Source organism: Andrena cerasifolii, chromosome 1 (assembly GCF_050908995.1).
Source record: "Andrena cerasifolii isolate SP2316 chromosome 1, iyAndCera1_principal, whole genome shotgun sequence".
In the NCBI taxonomy this organism is placed as follows: Eukaryota; Metazoa; Arthropoda; class Insecta; order Hymenoptera; family Andrenidae; genus Andrena; species Andrena cerasifolii.
The window spans coordinates 30,500,298-30,523,039 of record NC_135118.1 but is presented as its reverse complement, the minus strand read 5'-3'; the positions used below and the strand labels follow the sequence as shown (position 1 = coordinate 30,523,039).

Here is a 22,742-nt window from a genome sequence, read left to right as displayed (position 1 = left end):
TGCCACGTTGTTGCTGCAGCGTGTGCAGCATCGAACCAGAGCAACATAACAACGCGGTATTTCTGAATAACGCTGGAGAAATCTGCGCAATTTGTTTTCATGGACTCAACAGTATTTGATGTTCATTTTAGCGAGGAGGGACCATTTTGGATGTAATTTCCACGACACAAAAGAACTCTCGCATGAACGGGATTGTAACCCATGCGTTTCAATTCGGTTTCAGTGATAATATGCAGGAACAAGTGGGTGCTGTTGTTTAAGGGACCATTCTACTTTGATATTTGCTATTTTTAAAGACTTTTTACAGTTCAATAATAACAGAAAAATAACAGAGAAGGGGGGTGTATTCAAAGTTTTTTCAAACCGGGGCCATTTTGTTATTTTTTTAAGAATATTGTTAATTCAGTTACGGGCGATAGCGATATTGACGAATTTGAAGTTTTGCATTTTTAATCAGATCTTTGGGAAAGTGACGTCAAGCGATTCCTCGCGTTTTCTCGATCAGATTGCCCCGAAAATTGATATAATTCGGACCATAATTAAGGAAATTAAATGAAAAATTGATTTGCATAATGTAAAATTAGGTTTCTTAAAAATAGTCCAATTTAAATTATTTTCTGTCAATTTAATCGGGAGAATGCCAGGAATCCGTTGGTGTCACATTCATGTTCATACGATGAAAAATAAACAAATTCAATTTTTTTCTATAGTGTATAATCGATGAAACATCGTCAAGCAACGGCTCGGACCACAAAGGTTCTCGCTGTTATTTGAGCATCAAGTGGTTCTAGAATAAAGATACAATAAAAGATGAAAAATGATGCGAAGTCCAAGATGAAAGGCCTTCGAATAAACGAAGTATCTTTGGCCGTCGCGTCGGATGAATTCCCGTCGAATAAACTGCTTCAATCGTGGCGCTTCAAATGAAGATAACTCGGGTTAAATTTATTCCACGACGGAGAAAGATAAAGTCTCTTTTATTTGATATATTATTTAAATAATTTTTTATCTAATTAATACCCATCTCTGCTCTAAATGTAATAGCCAATATGAACTGGTTGTTCCTCCTAAACGTAGCGTTTACACTAAGATAACTCGTGTTTTACACGCCCAGGCCTACTTGGTACTGTATCTCACTCAGCTTCTGCAATGGAAACAAGCAACGTGAAACGATTGTTCCTTGCCAGCTCACCGTCGGCATTGGTATTCAAAGGAAATGTGTCGAACCTGCATTAACTCTTCAGCTGGCGAAGGTCCCGATGCTTAACGACGGTAAATCACCTGCAAAATGCAAAAACCAACGTGAGAAGGCAGGTTCTTTTACACACCACGCCTCGACTGATATAAAATGTGTTTTACATTTCCGCCGCTGTTGTACGTGCCATATTCGTTTGACTCGCGTGAGTAGGATTCACCGGAGCCGTATCCCTGCGAATGCAACAAAACCCGTAAGTCTCTTATTCTTTGTAGCGTGATATTGGACTTAAGAAAAAAAATGTGTCTTACCGTGGAGTAAACGTGTTTTGTCTTATACTTCTTAACCGGGTACACTGGCACCTGGAAATGCAAGAAACAAAATGTTTCAACAGTTTCTTTCAGACGCGACGCTTCAGCTAGCACGAATTGTGTGTTACATGTTGAACCTCATGGACTTCGGTTACATATTCCCTGCGTTCAGGTTCGACTACGTAAACAGGTCGCACTTCCTGGTATACAGGTGCATTGTACGAGCTTGGAGCCGAGTACGAAGGTGCAGAGTACGAAGGTGCAGAGTACGAAGGTGAAGAGTACGAATCTGACGACGAAAGTTTCTTCACCGAATCCATAGCTTCCTGTAAACAGAACGAGGAGGTAACGTAACGACCAACTTCCTAGCAGACCTGTTGTCACGGTCTGTTACTGTGTACTTCTTAACACTTCATCTGCCGCAGTCATCTTATCCAAACGGATTGGTGGACCTAGTAGTTGTTACCGATTTTACGTCGGGAAAAATGTTTAATCAAATTAAGCAGCGACTCAACAAGCTCTAAGCCAGTGCTGAGCAACCTATTGTCCGAAGTGGGCCGCAAGTGGAAACCTACTGCACTACGCGGGCCGCAATATTAAATACATAAATATAACTAATCCAAGAATTTTAATTTATGGGCTGAATTTGTTATTCCTGACATTGATTTACAATAAAACATTTTTTTTTTAATTTTGATGTTCTGTTTATTAGTAATGTATACACAGTAATATATACCTACATGTTATAATATAAACAGGTATATATATGATAATTTTAAAAAATGATCGTCGTAATTGACTCTATGATGAACGATTAAACAATTGTTTAGAAACCACTTAAAAGGGCATTAAATAAGGTACCAAATAAACAGTTTTCAAATTTTTTTATCATAATTATTATTATTATTATTATCATTATTATTATTATTATTATTATTATTATTATTATTCGTCTTTATTACTCGACACATCCAGAGAAGAAAATAATACATAAAGACAAGCGAAGTAAATGACGAGGCTGCAGTACAATACTGTTAGAAGCCTAACCATAACTAAATAACTAACTAAATGACTAAAATCTAACTAACATTAAGAAACTAGAAAGTTATTGTGACGCATAATGTAACCATATATATCGCCGAGCTTTACATTTATAATCAGGAAACGAATTTAAACCTCGAATATCAGGTGGGAGGGAATTATAGTAATGAGCCGAAATATAAGCACAGGATGAATCAAATTAAGTTAACAGAAGTGAAAAAAAAATAAATAAACGTAAAAAAAATATAAAATTATACAACATTAGAAAGGAATAATTTTATCCTATTTTTTTACGCAAAATTCATTCCGATATCTTTTAAATCAAATAGTGTCTATCTTGTGATTGATCTTGTTGCAGTAAATAAGAAACCGACCTGGAGTTACCTTCCCTTCATCCAAATCGTAACGACGACTGTAATATCTGACTCAAAGTCAGTACGATCGATTATGCAGAGAGAGTTTGTACGGCAAAGTCAGACTTACCTTCAAAAAGGTGGATTCTACTGCAGTCGCCACGCAGGCAACGAGTACCATTGAGAGCACGAACTTCATCTTCGGGATGATTATGTTTCGTCGATGCAAGCTTCTTCAAAAACATGCCGAGGACAGTCGACTAGCCAGTATATATACTCAAGAGTACAACGTGACCAGGTCGTTGCAACAATATACCTTTCGTTTGCTTGGTAATTTTGCAAACACTGGGTATTATGCTGCGTTCCACGTCACTCGATATGTATATATTTTCTCACAAAATAGAATGGTACGCGCTCGACTAACTTACACGGAGAACAATCGCAGGTGGCCGATAAATCAAATTGTTCCGCGTGGCAGGTATCCATGCTGTATTTGATGATAGCGTCTTGTTCCAGTAGTCCCTCAAGTTCCTTCCTTAGATCAGCGTTTCCCAATTGGTGTTCCGGGAAATGTTATCCAGTAATAAAATGTAAATATTAATAGAATTTGTAAGATTAACGGCAATATTGGAAATGGCGTGGTGTCGTCAGCGCACCGTTGTAGGGTAAGTCCGGGTGAGATGGTCATATTTTCGTTTGGAGCCTCCTACAGCCAACCTGTTTGAAATAAAGCAACGAAAATGATGTAGAACAAAACTTCAATCGTTTGTCTACATATCGGTTAATATCAATAAACGAAAAATTATTATTTAATACACAAATTTCGCAAATGAAAAAAAAAGTGTCGTTCTCTCCCTTAATGTCCGGGAGAGCTGATACAAGCTGAGATTCAAGAATATGTGATCATGCTCTTAAATATACAAGTATTTTAAAAATACTGGTAACAGGGAGCTTAGAAATAAGCTGTCGGATATTTAGACAACTTAATTCATGTGTAAGCAGCAGTGGACGAAACAAGACTAAACAATAATAGTATAACTCGGGTGATTTTTATTCGAAGACGGAGAAAAATAGTCTCTTTTATTTGATACGTTATTTAAATAATTTGTTATTTAAATAATTTGTTACTTAGATAATTTGTTACTTAGATAATTTGTTACTTAAATAATTTGTTACTTAAATAATTTGTTACTTAAATAATTTATTACTTAAATAATTTGTTACTTAAATAATTTGTTACTTCAATAATTTGTTACTTAAATAATTTGTTACTTAAATAAATTGTTACTTAAATAATTTGTTACTTAAATAATTTGTTATTTAAATAATTTGTTATTCAAATAATTTGTTATTCGAATAATTTGTTATTCAAATAATTTGTTATTCGAATAATTTTTTATTCAAATAATTTGTTATTCAAATAATTTGTTATTCAAATAATTTGTTATTCAAATAATTTGTTATTTAAATAATTTGTTACTTAAATAATGACCATCTCTGCTTGGCGGGGCACCGAGGAAGCTCGATGAATCGAAGCAGAGCGCCACGTTCCATAACGCGGCCACCGATTCATCGGGCGCGTTTACAGCCGTCAGCGGCGCTCGCGCGTGCAAACCCGCGCGGGTTTGGAATCCTCTGAAGGTGGTCGGTCAAGATCGTGGGACCGCAGATCGATATCGATCCGAAGCTAGGATCGAGCACGCGCTGGTGCACAGTTTCCTCGCGCGAACTCGATGTCCCGTCGGCGACGAACATTTGTCAAACGTCGAAGGGGACCCGGAAGAAGGAGGAGTGGCGGCGGGGTGGCAGGCGTTTATCAGGAAGGAAATGGAGGAAGAGGAAAAGGGGGGTGGCGAGCAGGAAGTGAAATAAGGGAGGGAAGAAAGGGTAGGATTATTTGTTCGGCAGAATATTTGCGACGAATGGGGCGCGAGGATGAAAAGGGGTTGGAAGAGGGGATGGAGGAAGGGGCGTCTCAAGGATGTATTTACCCTGAAGTAGATACACGGGGACAATTACGATCATTAAGGCATTTATACGTCTGTTCTTATTCAACTATTCACCCACTTTGACCATTCTTCGAGAAGAGAAAACCTTAATAACCTTGGTCGACCTTAATTGTCATTGCCGTTGAATAAACTTATACCAGTTCGAACATTCTTACATGTCACCTCAAGTGACCACGAGTCATGTGAATTTCTCTTACAATTAGAAAATGATCGTGCCGTTGAAATACTGCGCTTATAATAATAACAACTTTATTACATCACAAATACAATATTAACCCTATATATTTTAAAATTTCTCAAACATTCATTGATTTTCTGAAACCATCAAAACAGCATATCGTAAATTAGATATAATCTTGGAATGCTATATTTTTCTTGGTTACAAATCTTTTATAGGTATATATATATATGTAGGTTCATCTTAGCCCCTCGCTAGGTGCTCGCTAAGAAATCTTTTTAAAAACTCCCTCCCTTTCACCGAAAAAAAGATATATAACCCGGGCACCGCCGGGTACTTTAAGCTAGTATGAAATAAAATTGATTCCGTAAACTCGCGGAAAATAGAAAATCCAAATTAAACATAAGGTTAGGTTATAAAGTAGTCTTACGACTGAACCTTCCCTTTGCGATAGTTTTGTTCTTTCTTTTTCTTTTGTTTCTGTATGCAATAACGGCGCTTAATAATAATAATAAAAAAGTTGAGAAAGTGATGAAGTGCTGTTGTTACGAAACCCACCATACTTCGCTCTATTCGCTCACACTCGTCACCGCACATCCTCTTCGACAGCAAATAGTAATGGACATCGACACGTTCTCCAGCTGGAAAAATGTGGGGTCTACCCAAGCAAAGCCAGCATCAAATTACTCGCCCTGTATACGAAGCAAAACGCGTATCGGAAGCCCCGCGAGTCCGGCGTTTAAACTGCCACTCCAGCTGCCCGAACACCATGAGCGAGTCACCCCGTTGACGAATGCGGCCATTCCACTGCGTTCGAAACAACGCGTGCATCGCAGCGACGAGCACGGGGCCCGTGATACATCGACTTCGATAAATCTCCCGCGATACGTCGCGAGACGCGTTCCCAGCCCCACATTTCCCCGTAAATAGAAAACCAACCGCCCTCGGCGTCTCGAAACACTTGTTAAGGGCCGAAATGCGCATCTCCCTCCGAATTAACGAATTAACTTTGCGTTACAGGAGACCTGGGATGCAATGAAGCTTCATCGATGCAGAAGGAACGTGTATTCGCCTTTGCTTTGTGGGCTTTTTTAGAGGTTAAGTTGAGGTTATGTTCAGGAGACATATGTATCATGTAGGTCAGCTGGTACTTATGGATTCTAGATTTTGAATCAGTTAATGTAAGAAGCCACTGCCATCAGGCCCAAGTGAGAAAGATTGTAGCTCACAAGGGAAGATCCCGAACCCGAAAATTCAAAAAATTTCAAAGAGCATATTTCCGCAATACAACAAAAGTTGAAATTGTTTGGAAAAAAATATGGATTACGCTGTTTCATAATTATTTAAACATCCAGTTCAGATTTCACGTGAAACAACGAATTTTAGAAAACATTGTTAATATTTTTGTTTATAACTTTTTTCTAATTGTTTAAACAATTGATAAAAATTTTATCATTTGATAGATCTAATTAAAAGAACTAACTTTTGTCTTGAAGTTATTAGTCTTACAGATTGCGAGTTAGAAAATAAAATCGAAAAACAGCCGAATCTTCAGGGGTTAATTTCACCCCCTTAGTGTGATTTTGGGCAGCAAAAAAAATTGCGTTGTAATCAGGAGAAAATTCTCTACATATCCACAAAGTTTCAGAATTTTTTGAATTTTCGGGTTCGGGATCTTCCCTTATCAGTGATTCCCAACCTGTGGGTCGCGAAGTGTTTTCTGGGTGGTCGCCACGGTTTTTGGGATTTTATTTATAATTATTAACTTAGAATTACATTCTAGAATACACAAATGCCACGAAACCACGCTTTGTTATCCGAGTATGCCTGCGAGGCATATCTTTACTTTAACAAATCTGGGTATCGTTAAGTTGACGTCAAGACATTTGAGCGAGCAATACTTAAGGGGTCTGCCTACTGTGACTGCTGAAAAAAACTTTATTTTCCACGAATTAAAAAAAGAAGCAAGTATTACACGTATCATTTTGCATGTTTGTACCTTTATTCCATCACCTTTTAAGCCAATAAAAAAAATTGCAAGTAAAAATATGCATTTATAGCGGAATAGGAGCGTCGTGAAGAGAACCATATCCTTCCCGACGCCAACAAGAGTTCAAGGGACAGATCTCAATTTTAGAAAAATCTGGGTACGCTTCATTAAGTTGACGTCCACACATTTGAGCGATCTACGCTTAGGAAGGGGAGTTCAAAGGACAGACAGGAAGGGAATGACGGAAACCGATTCACCTTGAGGGGGAGGAGAAACAGGGAGGAAAGATAGAGAAGCAAGCGATCCGTCTAGGGAATTTACGGTCGCGTTGTGTCCTCGCGCTTACCCGGGGCCATTCTTCCTTATCATTGTCTGTCCTGACGCGGCCTGATACCCGTCTCGGCAGGGAAACAAGACATCTCAGACTCCTCGTCATAGACGCTGCAACTCCACCAATCCTGGAACGATTTATCGGGCCACTCCATCAGAACGCCAGGCATTACCTGCCTCGAATTTTCAAGTCATCCGAGTTTCAGCTGGCCGCGGTACAGCGACACCCGATCCCTGCGATTTCCTCCCTACTGGGACGTCCTGCGCACGGGAGATGTTGTCTCGGCTGATCCAGGGGCTCCTCAACAATTAATCTGGACCTGGTGGTTAAAATAGCAGCCACAATTTTTATTTTACAACAAGAACCTACGGGAAACATACTATTTGGTGGTGCTTCTCTTCGCGGAGTTGCCTGAACTTTGATGTCCAAGAAAACGGAGTAGAAAGTGTTGCGTTTACGTGGAAATGGAGAATAATGAGGGTAATTAACTGCAAGCGAATCTAATTATATTATTTACTCGTGAGGCACACGTTTACTTGCTCTCAGTTCTCATTACCAGCTCGCAACTGGTTTCGGCAATTGACAACGAACGTCTCCACCTTTCTGCATCTCCAATTACTCGGCACGATTGGCACGCCGTTGCAAATGTGGCACTTCGCAAAGGCCTCGCGCGTGGCATCAGTGCAAATTAATTTGCACGCAGAATTACTCGCCGGCCCGGCTCCCAGCAAGCCGAAGTTGCCGGGAAGCCTTTTTACACTGCGGCGAGGAATTATCAGTCATTTCGCTGCCCTTTCTCGGGCAATGAACGTCACATTGACGTCCCCTGAATCCCCCGTGGTAAATTGCAGTTTTTGCGGGGCGGAGAATTTATGACGCGCGGGCTGAAATTCGAGAAACCCAGGCGAGATGGAATCGTCCGATAAATTTGCTGAATAGCGGGCAACATTTTTTATCTAAACGACTCTTTTGACTACCATTTCGGCGATCCATCTAGAGCGGGGCCGGGCAGGGAGGCGCGGAGCCCGAGCACCGGATAATCGCGGAAGATAGTCGACTTTAATCGGGCCCCTGCAACCCTCGAGTGTCCCGTTGACCTTCGTCACTGTCAAACTTCTCGATCCTCCGTTGGAGGGAGGGGGAGAGAATTGAAAGGTCCAGGTAGTTTAAGCTGTTCGGCGGAGAGATCAAAATGTGGAGAAAAAATAGGGTTAAGAGGGGTTTTCGAAATGTGTCGATCGACGGTGGGCCTTCTCTGGACTTTCTCATCGACGGTTTGAAAACGTCACCGGTTTGTCAGTTATAGGTACTTTGCGAAGGCCTCTGCCACTCGTGAAACGTTTAAAAGGACTTGGACCAGAAATCGATAGCTTGCTAGGAAGGGAAAATTGGCATATTATATCGGTTCAGGTAAACTCTTGTGGAGCGAAAGGGATTGCAGGCACTAAGACTTTGGTAACTTTGGGGGAGTAACTGTGTAACAACACTCTACACGATTCTTGATCAGGTCAGTTATTCCGGGGTGTACTGTAGTAAATATTTCCTTCGAAGCAATTATTTCTACTCCAAGAGTTCTTCACTCGTACGACGAAGTGTACCAATTCAAGGTATTCTGCATACCTTGCTTGCTTGGTTTATTATCTGCCTTCCCACTCCAAAACCCTGCGAAACTCTCTGAAATTTCCTAGCAAACGCAGTTCCGATTTTCAGGCAACTTCAGTACCAGGTCACTTCAATCTCAGCCAGATTCTAGTTCAGTTCCAAATTCACCGACAAGCTCAGGATTATGGGTCACGCTGCTATTCATTGAAATTCTGAGTAAACGTTTTGCTATCGGACTGGTAGAGGTTCTTTTTCTTAGGTCCATTAGAAGGCAAGGATTTTATATTTCCAAACTCGAATGTGGAAAACTTCGAAAAGACTATCAGAGCTTTGAGTATAGGATCTTGAAGAGCACCATCTTGTTCTCAGTACGCCTTCTGACGCGTGGTTGTCGTACTTCTGAGTCCTTCACGTCTCTAGGGCTGAGCCTAACGCCATTGTTCTCATCCCCACTAAAATCTCTCTCGATGAAGTGTTGTGTCCTTGCTTAATTAATGTCTTCGCGTAGTTTAGTAACCTGTGCTCCTAAAGACCTCGTCAAAGATATCCGTCAGTCTGGTCGACAACCTACTTATTTTTATTCCTTTCTAATATCCATTGCTACTGACTCCTGTCTCGTATCACAACTGAGGCATTACGAGCAAAAAGGAACTAACCCATATTTTTTTGCGAAATTGAGTTATAGCAATAATGTATTCTAAAAGGCTGCACTAATCATATAAAATAGAAAAAATTAATTTTTTTTCAATGAGGACTGGTCTGTTTTTACTCTCAATGCCTTAGTTAATAATGTACCCTTATCTGCCAACCACTTTCCTGATCTTTACACCCTTCACAAGTATTTTAGCGATACCTCTACACTCGCTATAAAAGCGCATTTCAACCGATCTTGATCTCGCGCAAGTTGTTACTCATTTGCGTCCTAGGCGAACTTGCCAAAATGTGCGCTTTAGTTAGTATACATTTATTTGAGCTTTTTGATGACTTTTTATTCGTAGCTTAGAACATTTATAGTATAACTTGTAATATTTCGTTTAAACCGTTATTTTAAAAAATGCTAAGAATAGACCATTTTGCGCCCCTGGTCCACATTACACCCTAGGCAGCTGCCTACTTTTGACATAGGGACGAGCCGGGCCTGCGTACCTAGCGTTCACTAGCAGGCACATGACCAAACGCACAGCCCTTCACTTCCTCCTTTTCCATCCTCCCTTCACCTCTCCGCACCCACTCCTTCTCCTCATTGCCAACAAGAGCCGAGGGTTGTATTCAGCATCCTTTTAAACACTAGTACGTTAAAGCTCTGGAGTATGTAGAAAGTACTCCGTACCCTCGGAAATATCGCTCTATGCATCACTCGAGAACGCCCCAATCTTTTATTCCTCTGCTTTCGACTCTTCCAGAGCAGCCATAGGCGACTCAGCCTCTGCGACTAATCCAGAATATCATTTATCTAGCCGGTTGCCTCTGTACCCGATAATTACGCCTTCCTTCTTTCAGGACCCAGTCTTCTCCGCGTAAAGGGGTCGTAAGTCTCTCCAGAACGACCTTAGACCCAGCGTTGCACGAGTACTTTCTAGAATTCGAAATGTAGGAATTTGAAATCTGAGAATTCGAATTTTAGGAATTTTGTAACCTGAGAATTCGAATTTTAGGAATTTGAAATCTGAGAATTCGAATTATAGGAATTTGAAATCTGAGAATTCGAATTTTAGGAATTTGAAATCTGAGAATTCGAATTTTAGGAATTTGAAATCTGAGAATTCGAAATTAAAGAATTTGAAATTTGAGAATTCGAAATTTACGAATTTGAAATCTGAGAAATCAAGATTTAGGAATTTGAAATCCGAGAATTTGAAATTTACGAATTTGATACCTGAGAATTCGAAATTTCGGATTCTGATATTTGAGGATTTGAAAATTTAAATTTCGTAATTAAGGAATTTAAAATCTGCGAACTTAAAATTTATAAATTTCGAATTTACGCTTTGAAAATCTGAGAATTCAAAATTAAAAATTTAGGAAATTAAAATCCAAGATTTGAAATTTGAAATTTTAAGAATTTTAAATCTGCTAATCGAAAAATGAGAATTCGAAATTTAGGAGTGTAGTTTGGAGCAGGAGACGACGCCAGCGCCTCCTATCCGCGGTGTGTTTGCTCAGCGGTCTCCCGGCTGAAGCGGGAAGCCAATGGGGATTCTCGGCGCGGGGATCGTCGTTGCGCGAGCCCCGCTCTTCATCGTGGTCCACCGAGGAAAATCGCTAAAGTACACGAGAAAGTTAGCGGTCTCGAGGAACGACGCCCTCGGTGCATTAAAGCGAAATATTTGAGGTGACAGGAACTTGAGGCCGACGCAGGGGGGACTAGTGTCGACGACATCGTCTCACTATCGACGGACGTCAGACGCTAGGAAAAGGATTACGAAAGCTGGGAAAACCACGGCGGGTTAGCGGCGGGAGAGAAAGGTGTGTGGGAAAAAGCAGGCAAGGCGGTCCCGGTGGCGACGATAAATAGCGGAGGCGTGTTATAACTTTTGAAAATGTAATACTACCGGCTGACGTTTTCGCGATAAACGCGTGCGCCCGCGATATATTTTTCAAGCGTGCAACGCATGGATCACCGGTGATTTATGTCGCGGCCAGGCGCGCCGCGCTGAGAAAACCTCTGCCGGCAATTATCGGCTCGCGCCGCTGCTTCCTGCAACACTCACGATTAACATTTCGAAATCTCTTATGTGGACGTTTATGGAGCCGAAGTTTCACGGGCCTCGTGGTTATTGAATTTCTTATCGGGAGGTCCTATTACACACCAAAGACTGGCAGAGCCTCTCGGCATACCTGAGAAGTCTTCAAACTCGATTTGCTTAAAAGTAAAGCCTCATATAAGAATATTATTGCCTTTCGGTGTCACATCTTGAGCCATTTTTATGCAAACAAACCGAGTATATCCAGTAGCTCTAAATACACGCCTTATTCTGTTCCGTTTTACTCATGTCGATTGTCACGTCCCAGCCCCACCATGGGATCGCGACAGTTAGTGCGCGTCAGCGCCACCAGAGGTCTAATCTCTTAACATCTTTCTCGCAAGTGCCAGGTCCCAGTCTCGTTCGTATATACAAATACAAGTTCCAAGTCTATTCTCCTCGTTACCTGATCTTTACAAACCATTATGACACGAGTAGACTTTGATTTATTTCAGCCCGTGGAATCGCCCCGTTCTCAGTTTTTTTTTTCACGTGTGGAAGAACGATCCGAAAGGGTTTCGAAGGTGATGCCAGCGGCACGCACATCGGCGCCCTCTCGACTTCCATTTCCGCCCGATGGCCCGTTCAAGAGGATCGCAGACCCGTGGAAGGAAAAAAGAGTAGTTGGCGACTACAACAGAAGGATCCCACCGGGGGCGGGGGCGAGGTTGACCCAGTTGAGAGAAGAAGGCAGCGGCGCGCGCGCGCGCCCATTCATGCAGAGAGAGAAGGTCGAGCATCGTAAGAAGTTGAAAGATTCCGCTCCGGGAACTTGGCTGGGAACAATGATAAGAAGGAACGGCCTCGAGCAAAAGCATAAGGACACGTCGGTAGCCCGTGCCCGTGTATTTCCCACGAGCTTCTTTCTCCTCCGCCCGTTGCTCCTTCAGCCAAAGTATCGCGGAACTACCTCGAAAACGCTTTGTGAAAAGTTTCTCGGCCGCTCGGCCGCTCTGCTCGCCGGTACGAGAACGCGGCCGGCCCCCCGCTTAATGCTTTCACCCGCTTCTTTTCCCCTTTCCACGATCGTTTCCACCTTTTAACCTCGTCGCTTAATTCGCGCGATCGCTGGCCACCTTCCTTCTGGATCAAGCGCCCCCTAGTATCCCTTTTCGGAACGAAACTTTGCACGCCATTCTTTTCTTCTTTCCTGCATTCCCTGTATCTAGAATCGCTCCAGGACCGGTTTTCCCTTTTTTATTTGTCAGTCTCGCGACGCTAGAGACCAAAGGGTCCAGGGTTCACTGTTTACTAAGTTTACTTTGAGAACACGCTGCGAGGGGGTTCAAACTTTCGTGCCACTTGGAGCTGTGGTGGGGGAAGTGCTGGTAGCGGTCAGTGGAGGGAGGAATTAGAAGAATTCTTGGATTAAGCTTGTATTTTCGGGATTGGGGGTAAGAAAGTGATTTAATCCTGTGTTTTTCATGTTCGGTCTAGAGAACAGAGGAGCAGTGAAGATCGATGGCGGAGGGTGTAAACCCAAAAAGAAGAATAATGGAGATAAAGAAGTAGGAAGAAATAGAAGGATGGTGGTTGAAGAAGAAATTGAAAGAAAGTGAAGGTTGCAACATTAATAATAATAATAATAATAATAATAATAATACGTCTTTATTATACCATCAGTTTCTGTTACTTTACTTAGTTATTTTTCTTTTTTTGTGGCATAATGGACGAGATTCAGTATTTCTTAAAATCTTACCCTAAATTAAACTATAAACTATAGGTTGACATTCATTATGTAGGACGCAGCGAATTGCTCTGGCAATAAGTTGTAATCATGTGTGGTCGTGTATTTAAATGAACACCGAAATTTTGATAAGTGGTGGAGGTCTGGAGGTTACATTTAAAAAATTCTTCTTCTTCTTCTTCTTCTTCTTCTTCTTCTTATTATTATTATTATTATTATTAAGCGTCTTTATTGCACAAACAAAATGAGCAGGATGAAGGAAAAGAAGAACTAGATAAACGTAAAGACGAGATTCAGTCTAAAGACTGTTTTCTAACCTAACCTAACTGTTTTCCAACCTAACCTAACTGTTTTCCAACCTAACCTAATTCTCAAGTGCTCGATATGAAGTCGAAAATCATTACCAAGAGATATTCTAGCTACACGGCACTTTATTTCATCGGAAATGATTAGATTTTGCTTGAAAAATTTTTCAAACAACATCAACACGATCGATCCATAAAAATGGCAACTCGAAACCGTGCCGACAGCGTGTTTTCAAATATTAACAGGGTCGCGATGCGCTTTGCCATGGCGTTATTATTTAAAAACGCCTGTTCGCGATGAATATTTTAAAACACAATTTTAATCGGTACAGGGCCGGTGGAATATACCATTTTTATATTTGTTCCTATATTCCACGGGAGAATTATGTTTTCAGAATCGCAATATCGTTACGAATTCGAGCCATTATTTATAAATGTAGATTCCTAACTGTTCATCCTGAAATATATTTACAATGCACAGTGCGTACGACGTGGGACGATGCTGGCCCGCGGGTGTTTGCGCAAGCATCCGAATACGTGGCACGCGAAATGTTGCTCGGAAAGGGGGGACGAAAGAATTTGAGCAAACGGGCGGAATCGGGAAGCGAGCGCGTAGCGGGGAATTTTGATCGTTGACGTTTATATCTTTCAAGAATCGCCGGTTTATCGGGAATGATTTATGAGCGACGAGTGGCTACTCATCAACGGTTATCGCGCAAGCATTTAATGACAAATTACGGTAATTTTACCAGATAAACGCGGCGAGTTTTCATAAAACGCACCATACGCCCGTGCATATGTCGCCGCAGTGGAATTTACAAAGCAAATACGCCACATAAATAATGCAATTTGAACACCGCCCGACGGCCAACTAGAATTTCATTTTATCCTTTTTTTATCTGTTTGCACAAGTGTTCGCAGATCATCCGTATCGGGTGCTTTGAAACGCGTTCGCTAAATCAATTTTACAGGGGGACGTTTTTTGAGGCAGAGTGTGAATGGAAAATGCATGAATTACGTATCAAAAGGAAATTTTTAAGAAGTTGGACCCCAGAATTTTCATATAGTAATGACATATATGAAACTTGTCCGCTAAATTTTGTAATAATCGAATTTTTAAACGGCTATATCTGTTGTCCTGATAGCCTCAGCAAAATTTGCGCAAATGAGCCAGAACGGAAAAACTATTTGACCGATAGACTTTTCCCGGGACTTTTTAGTTCAATAATGATCAACCATCGTGGATGAACTAAAAACAATTACGAAGAAAGTATATTAAACCATATTTTTTCCCCTTAAAATCGTAACTTTTTCTTTAGAGTCTCACAATTTTGCCAATAATTAGACTTTCTTCTTATTTTTGTAGTTCATCGACAAGCATATTAATTTGGGCAGCAATTAAAGGCTCCATTTTTCCCACCATTTCACAATTTCAGTGGCGAGGCGCATCAATGATTAATCATTTTCGCCAGCGATGAACTTTAAATTTGTCCATTAACTTTTCATTTGATTGTATAAATATATATTAAAATACCCCTAAAGTTTTGGGGAAGATCGACTTTATTTTTCTGTGTTAAGGAAATTCTCGTAAATCCTCTTTTTTCAGGGTCCTGAACCAGGTTGTTCCATTAATAAGTCACTTCAAACTAGCGTGCTTTCAAACTGTGATACATAAAATTGCTCTTAATGATTAACCGAGAGCTATTATATCGGTGAAACTTTGTAGGTATATAAATAATGCCTCATATAATAATTATAACTGTACAATTTGTATACCAAGGGCCACTCCCGTTTAAATAAACAATAGTAATAATAAACATAAGTTCGATTCATACCTGTCAACCCATACCAAACAATCCCACACCATCCATCCATGCCACATCGAATAGAAACAACCACCCCTTTGCAAGAAACAAACAAAATCGCTCCACTTTACAACACTTTCCCCACTTCGACGGCCAGGCTAGAAAACCGCTTAGAGTAACGTGGAGGGTAGCAGCAACGAGCACGCGGAAGGTTGCACGGAAGACACGCATGGAAACGCCACGAGCAGAAATCCTGTAAGTTACGGTTCACCGAGTGTAACACGCGAGAGACAGCGCCAGCTGGGGGTGGAGCGAGTAAGTGAGAAGCTCGCTCGAGGGCCTGGCTCGCGAAACCGCGGCTCTAATCCCCCAGAACACCGTTTCCGTCTCTATACCGTGGAGCAGGGCGCCGAGGCTTCTGTGACAGGGATCAGCCTGCGCTGTGAGCACGACCGAGACCGATAGCCGTCGACTTTTCAATCCGTCGACAAGGGCAACCGGCGATCGAGCGGCCCAAGATTTTCCACGAGCCATCGAGTTAAACCTGTCGGCGAGGGATCACCAGACATCGACAGGCGCCCAGGGGAACGGACTCTCCCACCACCAGGGTTCCCGTGCTGGATAAATGGCGGAGTACTGGCCCATATGACGTCGTACGGTGTAGGAGAAGGGGAACACCTACAGCAATAACGGTATATTTGTGTTCGTGCGCCGCACAGTGGTTCCAAAGTGCCTTTTTGTGGATAAAATTCCGTATCTCCGTCAATTCTCAACCGATTTTTGATTTTTTTTGCTCGTTTTGTCGGGGATTAAATTTGCTAAATTGTTAAACAGTAGTTTTTCTAAATTTTCTTTAGGGATTAAATAAAAAAAATTCTGAACTCTTGGTTCCGAAACGAGTTTATTAACCAGTTTTTTTCATTTAGTTAGTCTTCTTCCATATGTTCTACATCTTCTTTATAATTAGACAAAAGATATTTTGCGTCTTTTTCAAGTGCAACAGAGGGAGTTGGCCATTGGGACCTCAAAATCGAAATTAAATTTTTCTTACGTTTCTTTCGTTTAAACATTAACTGAATTCTTTTTTTAGTTTTCTTACGAAAACTTTGTTTTACTAATAAACAATAATAAAAACGTAAAAAAATAAATCACGATTTTGACAATCTGCAATATTTCTGAACGCTATTAGGTTCTATAATCATACATTAAATTGATATTTTAGACGGTTCTGGTTGTAGTAAACTCGGTAGACATTCCAAATTTTCAGCCATTGTAAAGTTGTATTTCAAACATTCTGACGTGTCAACAAATCGCCTGTTTTACGTTTCCGCTATTGCCAAGTACCAATTAAAAAAAGATTTTACGTAAAAAAAACTACTTAGATAAGCAAAATCTTATCAAATTAGCCCCAAAGATTGTTCTACTAAGTTTTCATCCAACTTTGTCAGAAAAAAGATAGAAAAAAAAACATGTTTTGGCCGCAATTCAGGTATTTGATATTGTAGCAAATTTAATCCCCGGCAAAACGAGCAAAAAAAAATCAAAAATCGGTTGAGAATTGACGGAGATACGGAATTTTGTCCACAAAAAGGCACTTTGGAACCACTGTGCGCCGTGACGTCATGCGGACACCAAGCCAATCGAAGCCAAGTGACGTCATGCCGACACCAAGCCAATCGAAGCCAAGTGACGTCATGCCTGGCATCCCTGCCCTCCACTTCAAGCAAGCCCCGCGGAACGCAGCGGTTGTTACAGCGCGCGTAATATCGGCATGAAGTCGGCAACGAGGTGGCGATAAAAAGTTGAAGTTCGCCTTTTCGAAGATAAATTCGGTTGATGCGTTCGGACGTTCGAAACAAGTTTCTCAGCAAGCACAGGCTAGTGCTCCCATTCCGAGGAGTGAGCGCCGGGCAGGGGAAACCCGCCTCGATTCTCGGCGATTTCCAAGTGAAACGTCCGCCCCGAAACTACCGACATCGGGAGCGCGCGGCTGTCCCTCGGAGTTCCCAGGACCGCGAAGCACCCTGGCAGATAAAAAGAACGCGAATGTCCCTTTCCCGGGGTGCTTCGAAACTCGGCACAGCGCTGGTGAAGCGAGCTGCTCGGGAAATAAACTTTGACATCCGCCTCTGTATTTACTCGCGCCTGTATTTATGAGCGGTATTCGAGGGAAGCCTTGCCTGCGGCGTGGGGGGCTTCTAGCCACCCAGCGCGACCGTCCTGCCTCCCTCGTTCCGCGAACTGCTTGGTGCCGGCTCGGAGGAATCCTCGCACGGATGTCGCCCCTGGGACGAGGAAGGAGGAAACGGGCCAGCGCGGAGGCACGGCGGCAGCGGAGCGAAAAAAAGAAGGATACACGAAGAAATCGCGCGACGACGGTTCCATGCTTGGTCCATTAGGCACGTACAGTCTGGAGCGAGTCGCATTGTGTCCGCTTGTACGCTGTTTCTTCCTTCCTTCGCTCTTCTCCCTCGGCCGTCACCGTCGCGCTCGTTCATTTCGCCCCCCTCGCAATACGGCCACGGCAATACGCATTTCCTCCGTCCTCTCCCCTTCCTGGCAAGTCCCTAGCTCACGTCCTCTTACCCTTTCTCGCTTCCCTGCTCGCGCGTCCCGCTCCGACCCCTTCAAGCCTGTTTCCAGTCAGCCCGTGGACTCGTAGCCTCGATTTTCTACGGACGTTTCGGTGCGCTTCGATTTCTGAGCTTCCAGCACGCTGATTAGGATGCATCTCTTGGGACGGAATTGGGGGGTTCTTGAGTGGGGGCTTTAGATCAATTTGGAGAGGCAAAACATTCTATCTACACGTGAGATCCAAGTCTGAAGATTGAAAATACGGAACAACGCAATTAAATGGGACCATTTAAACAACTTCGGCTTCTCTAGGTAGGTATATAAGAAAACTGTTTAGAGCATATTAAACTGTTTATAAAGTTTTAAAAACTTCCTTACAAAGGCACCCGGGGGTAAGAAATATTTTCCGGGGAAAAAAAATAACATTAAGAAAATTAGAATTTTTTTAAGTAAATTAAAGATCACCCTCCTATTATACTTACCAACATCAGGACCGGCCTTCTTCTGTAAAGGAGCTCGGAGCCAAGAAACATTTTGGGGCCCCAAAGAATTTCTCAGCGGTAAAAAGTCATATCTATTCGCAGAAAAACGGATAATAATTACACTTATAAAGAAAATGTAATAAAAAAAATTAAAGATGGAAACAAATAAACTTATTTAAGTTTATTAAACTTACTAACATATTTCAACATATGATTTCTTTATTACCATATCATTAATAACATTAAAATATTACTTTATTATATCAGAAATTCAATTCTAATTTCTTCTTTGACAGTCCTGGCATACCACGGTATGGTCGCTATAACTACAATTGTGGTGTGTCCGCAATGTTGCCAGCTCGGTGCTTAGAGCGTGAGATTCAAATCGGTTTATGAAATGAAATTAATTTTGTTCAAATAAAAAAAATTCGTTCTCATTTTTTATATTTTTTATCTTTTCACGTTGCACCTGCTGCATCTCTGTTGACAAAAAAAATGAAAATGATATAAAAGAAATTCCTCTCGCGGTAATTTTTAAGAGATTTCAAGGTCATCCGTATTTTTTAAAATGGAGTCCCATATTTTTTCTACATTCTCACCATATGGCGCAAACAGAATCTAAAAAAATCAAAGACGGCGCGCTGCAGCTTATTTGCTACGAAAGTGTACTGGTCGAATATTTTCACATGCTCTAGGTTATGTTCCTTGTGAGTAGATTTAGCGCACCGTTTGAACCTCCCGATAACACAGACGCGAAAGACTAACGGAGGGTTCGAATCCCATTGGAATTCCAGAGGCGAACTGTCGCTAGGCCGCGAAAATATTCCGCGGTGAACTCGTTACGCATTTAACGGGTATCGACTCGCCAGAAGGGGGAGGGGGTGGGGGGTGGGGGGTGAAACGTAAGTAACGTTGTTTGAAACGCCATTTACATTCAAAGCCCCTGTGCTGCGCGAAGCAGAAATTCCCATTCGCCGTTGGTCGCGTTCAGCGTTTTCCAGACGCCCTGAACCCTTGTTCCTACGAGTCCCAGCCCCTCTCAACATCCCGCCGTCCACTTACGCCCCAGGGAATTGCACCGACCCTCTTCGTCGCCCGCCACCGGTACATTTCGACCTTGGTTCGCGACCAACGGAGCTGCCTGCGCATGGAAAAAGGTTACTATTACTCTGTTGGTACTCTTACGAGTGTGAATTTGCATAGGGTAGTGGGAAACACGAGTCACGTCTGTGTCCGGTAACTGTGGCAGCATCCACTCGACGTGTTAACAAACTTCTGGTCTCAGTTGATGGTGTGTGAGAAGATGTTTATTATGCTTGCTGCAGGTGCGCCGCGCAGTGCTGAGGCGCACAGTGCGCATGACCGAGCGAAAGGTGGGGGAAGTGGGTGGAGCCATCGATGCCCGCCAATCACAGCCCGAGTCCTATTCTCTTAACTCCTTCTGCGGATCTCACCACTGTTTGGTGCATTTATATATTAATTGACAGCGTTTGGTTGTTAACTGATTGCAGTAGGAAGCTTAATAGGAATAGGGTTTAGTAGTAGTAGTATTACTGTAATAGTAAAAGGGTTAATGATAATAAATTGCTGCCTCTTCTACTTATTACAGCAATTGGAAACTTGTCTCCGAGAAATTTCTGAACTACCAAGGGAACATATCGAACCCTCACACGCCGATTTTTGTGGGACTGAAGTTTTGGAAAATATTAAAAAATATTTGACACTTATTTTTTGTTATCAGCGATCTTCCATGTTGAAGGGGTGAAAAGAACCCTTAAAGTTGACGGTCGAAAACATATTTTCTGAAACTTTCTAAAAACTAAACAAGGGGTGTTTTCATCTTAAAAAAGTATTTTTCACTATTCTGCAAATCTGCAGAGTCTCGTCAAGATCGGCGTGTGCGGATTCGACCTGTTCCCTTTGAAGAATAATTTGAAAGGCAAGAATATTTTGAGAAGAGTGGCCTTCGTTTGGGAGCACAAAGAGTATAACGTTCGTCGATTAAATCTCGAGCGGTTGTAACAAAGAGCCCAGCTTTTTCTTCATTTATACGTCCTCGTTTGTTTCGCGCATAGAATTGCAAATTTCGCAGGGAACGTAAGAACGAGACGCGGCAAGTGTCTCGAGCAAGGCATGTGTTAAGCCCTTATATGCAAGTAATATCGAGTACGCAGAAGAAAGAAATTCCACCTGTGCTCTAAGGGTGTCGTGTTCAAAGTGCAACAAGAAGGTACATAAATGTTTCATTCATGGCGCATCCAAAGAAAGGAGCTAAAGTCCTAAAGCTTCTAGGGCTAACGTCCCCGCTATAGTCTATCGAAGCTTGCCACCCTACGTCACACGTACTGTTCCAATAATATCCCAAATTTATCGCAACGTATCCAGGCCAAAATCCAAATTCGGAGTAATACTCTGAGTGGATTCCAAATAGAAGCGTAAAAATATTCAAACTCTTGAAAATGCGACGTTTTCATTGAATTGACGTCTCTATTAAACCGAGTCTACTTTGAGATTCACAATTAGATATATAAATAGAGAGGTTTTCCTCGAAATACTTGGGATATAAAAAGCTCCAATTTGAATATTCCTTGATCCAAGATTTACTTCCTTTACCTCAAAGGACCCTAGGAATAATGACAATGAAAATTTCTATTTCTGCTACATTTCCATGAAATCAAGAGCTCATCAAGCATTCTTCAACTGTGATCTAACATAAATAGCCCCAGAACCTTCGAATAGCGGTAGTTGAGTCGCTGGGACACAATGGGTGCTGTCCCAATATTAGTTTCAAGTTTCAACACGCTTGCTTTTACCAAGAAGAATTTGGCCAGGGAATCCAATCACTTTCCAATCCCCTGGTATAGTCTCGCAATTCAACGACACGAATTCGGCGACCGAAGAAGTAGGTTAATTGGAGCTGGTCCATTATGGTGGCCAGCTCCTCGCAAGTAAGAACCGGCGAACCCAAGCAAATTGTCACTCTGAGTACAAATGGTCAATCACGAAGGTGCTTATTAACTTGCAATTTCCGCCCCCCGTGGTCGGATTCATCGCGACAAACCACCGCCTCTGCGCCCCCTTGGGGTAATCGACCCGTCAGGCGCCACAACATCCATAATAGTGGTTTTTAATCACTTCCAGAGGTAACTGTTTATTCTAAGCTGCGTGGCAGCTGGGTTTTGGTAAAAGGAGACTTAATCTGACAAGAAAATGGGGGTTAAGTGTTGGTGGTGGAGGCTTGATAATCTCATTCTGCACAGGAACTTTGCACGTGAGGTTTTCATAATGAGTGGCGAGAAGCTTTACTGGTGTATCACTAAATGATGTTTATGAGATAAGTGTAGAGAGGTGGTAAATAGCAAATGTGCGAGGATTTTGGCTTGCTAAACCCCGAAACTAGTTCATCGACATCCCCCTTCAAATTCAGCTTCTGCTCACGCACGTGCAGTGGAGGCTTTACTACCGCTTGGTGTTGTCACGTCTCGGCCCCACCGTGGGATCGCGACTGTTAGTACTCGCCCGCGCCACCAGAGGTCTACTCTTTCAAACCCTTTCTCGCAAGTCCTAAGTCCCGGTCTCGTTCATATATATACAAGTTCTAAGTTTTATAAAAAAAAATATTGCTGCTTGCACAGAGTATTAGATTTCCATTTCTGGCTCACTACGGGCCAAAGGTTGCTCATCACTGGTCCTAGGGCAGGATCCATCGGCTGTGTAGTTTCCTACTGATGTGTGTCTGGCTGACCGGTCCCAACCGTGTATTTCTAATTTGAATAACAATAATCAATACTCCTTGATAGCCGGGTACACTCAATTAACGCTGAACAATGTAGAAAATTGTTTGGTAGAAGTGGAAGTATTCAGAATCGACATAGGACAGACATTTAATGATGGGGTTATCTTAAAATTATATCCCATTATCACCGATAAACAGTAAAAAATCTGCGTTGAACCGTAAACAAATCAGCATCGGTGCTTCAGACATACCTCGCCCCAGGGTTCCCGGGTCCCATAGTCCAAAGATTCCCATTCAAAACACCTATTTAACCAGGGTAACCGGTCGGAAGGCTACACTGAGCCCGGGACTCCGCGCCCAACCTGAAGAACGTCAGAAACACAAGGATTCGAGCGCGCG

At 42.1% G+C, this 22,742-nt stretch overlaps 2 protein-coding genes across 3 annotated transcripts in view; one reads left to right on the top strand and one right to left on the bottom strand.

Annotated features, from left to right (window-relative positions):
• LOC143375522 (uncharacterized) overlaps positions 1-22,742 on the top strand; it is a 464,206-nt gene that overhangs the window by 176,941 nt on the left and 264,523 nt on the right. The gene's annotated exons all lie outside the window — the stretch shown is intronic.
• LOC143375645 (uncharacterized) lies at positions 1,228-3,168 on the bottom strand. 2 transcript variants are annotated; one of them, XM_076824998.1, is made up of 5 exons: positions 3,031-3,168; positions 1,635-1,832; positions 1,507-1,557; positions 1,360-1,428; positions 1,228-1,281 (listed from the first exon to the last, which is right to left on the bottom strand). In XM_076824998.1, the coding sequence occupies exons 1-5, from the start codon at positions 3,097-3,099 to the stop codon at positions 1,264-1,266; spliced, it is 405 nt and encodes a 134-aa protein (XP_076681113.1). In that variant the 5' UTR covers positions 3,100-3,168; the 3' UTR covers positions 1,228-1,263. The 2 variants fall into 2 exon arrangements, with proteins under 2 accessions (XP_076681113.1, XP_076681104.1); XM_076824989.1 differs by lacking the exon at positions 1,228-1,281 and having other exon boundaries at positions 1,293-1,428.

What these genes read in the sequence shown, in the direction of transcription:
- LOC143375645 (XM_076824989.1), bottom strand. Translation starts at nt 3,099, where the DNA reads ATGAAGTTCGTGCTCTCAATGGTACTCGTTGCCTGCGTGGCGACTGCA. An exon ending in TAGAATCCACCTTTTTGAAG is followed by an intron (nt 1,833 to 3,030) that starts GTAAGTCTGACT and finishes TTCTGTTTACAG; the next exon opens with GAAGCTATGGATTCGGTGAA. An exon ending in CAAAACACGTTTACTCCACG is followed by an intron (nt 1,429 to 1,506) that starts GTAAGACACATT and finishes TTGCATTCGCAG; the next exon opens with GGATACGGCTCCGGTGAATC.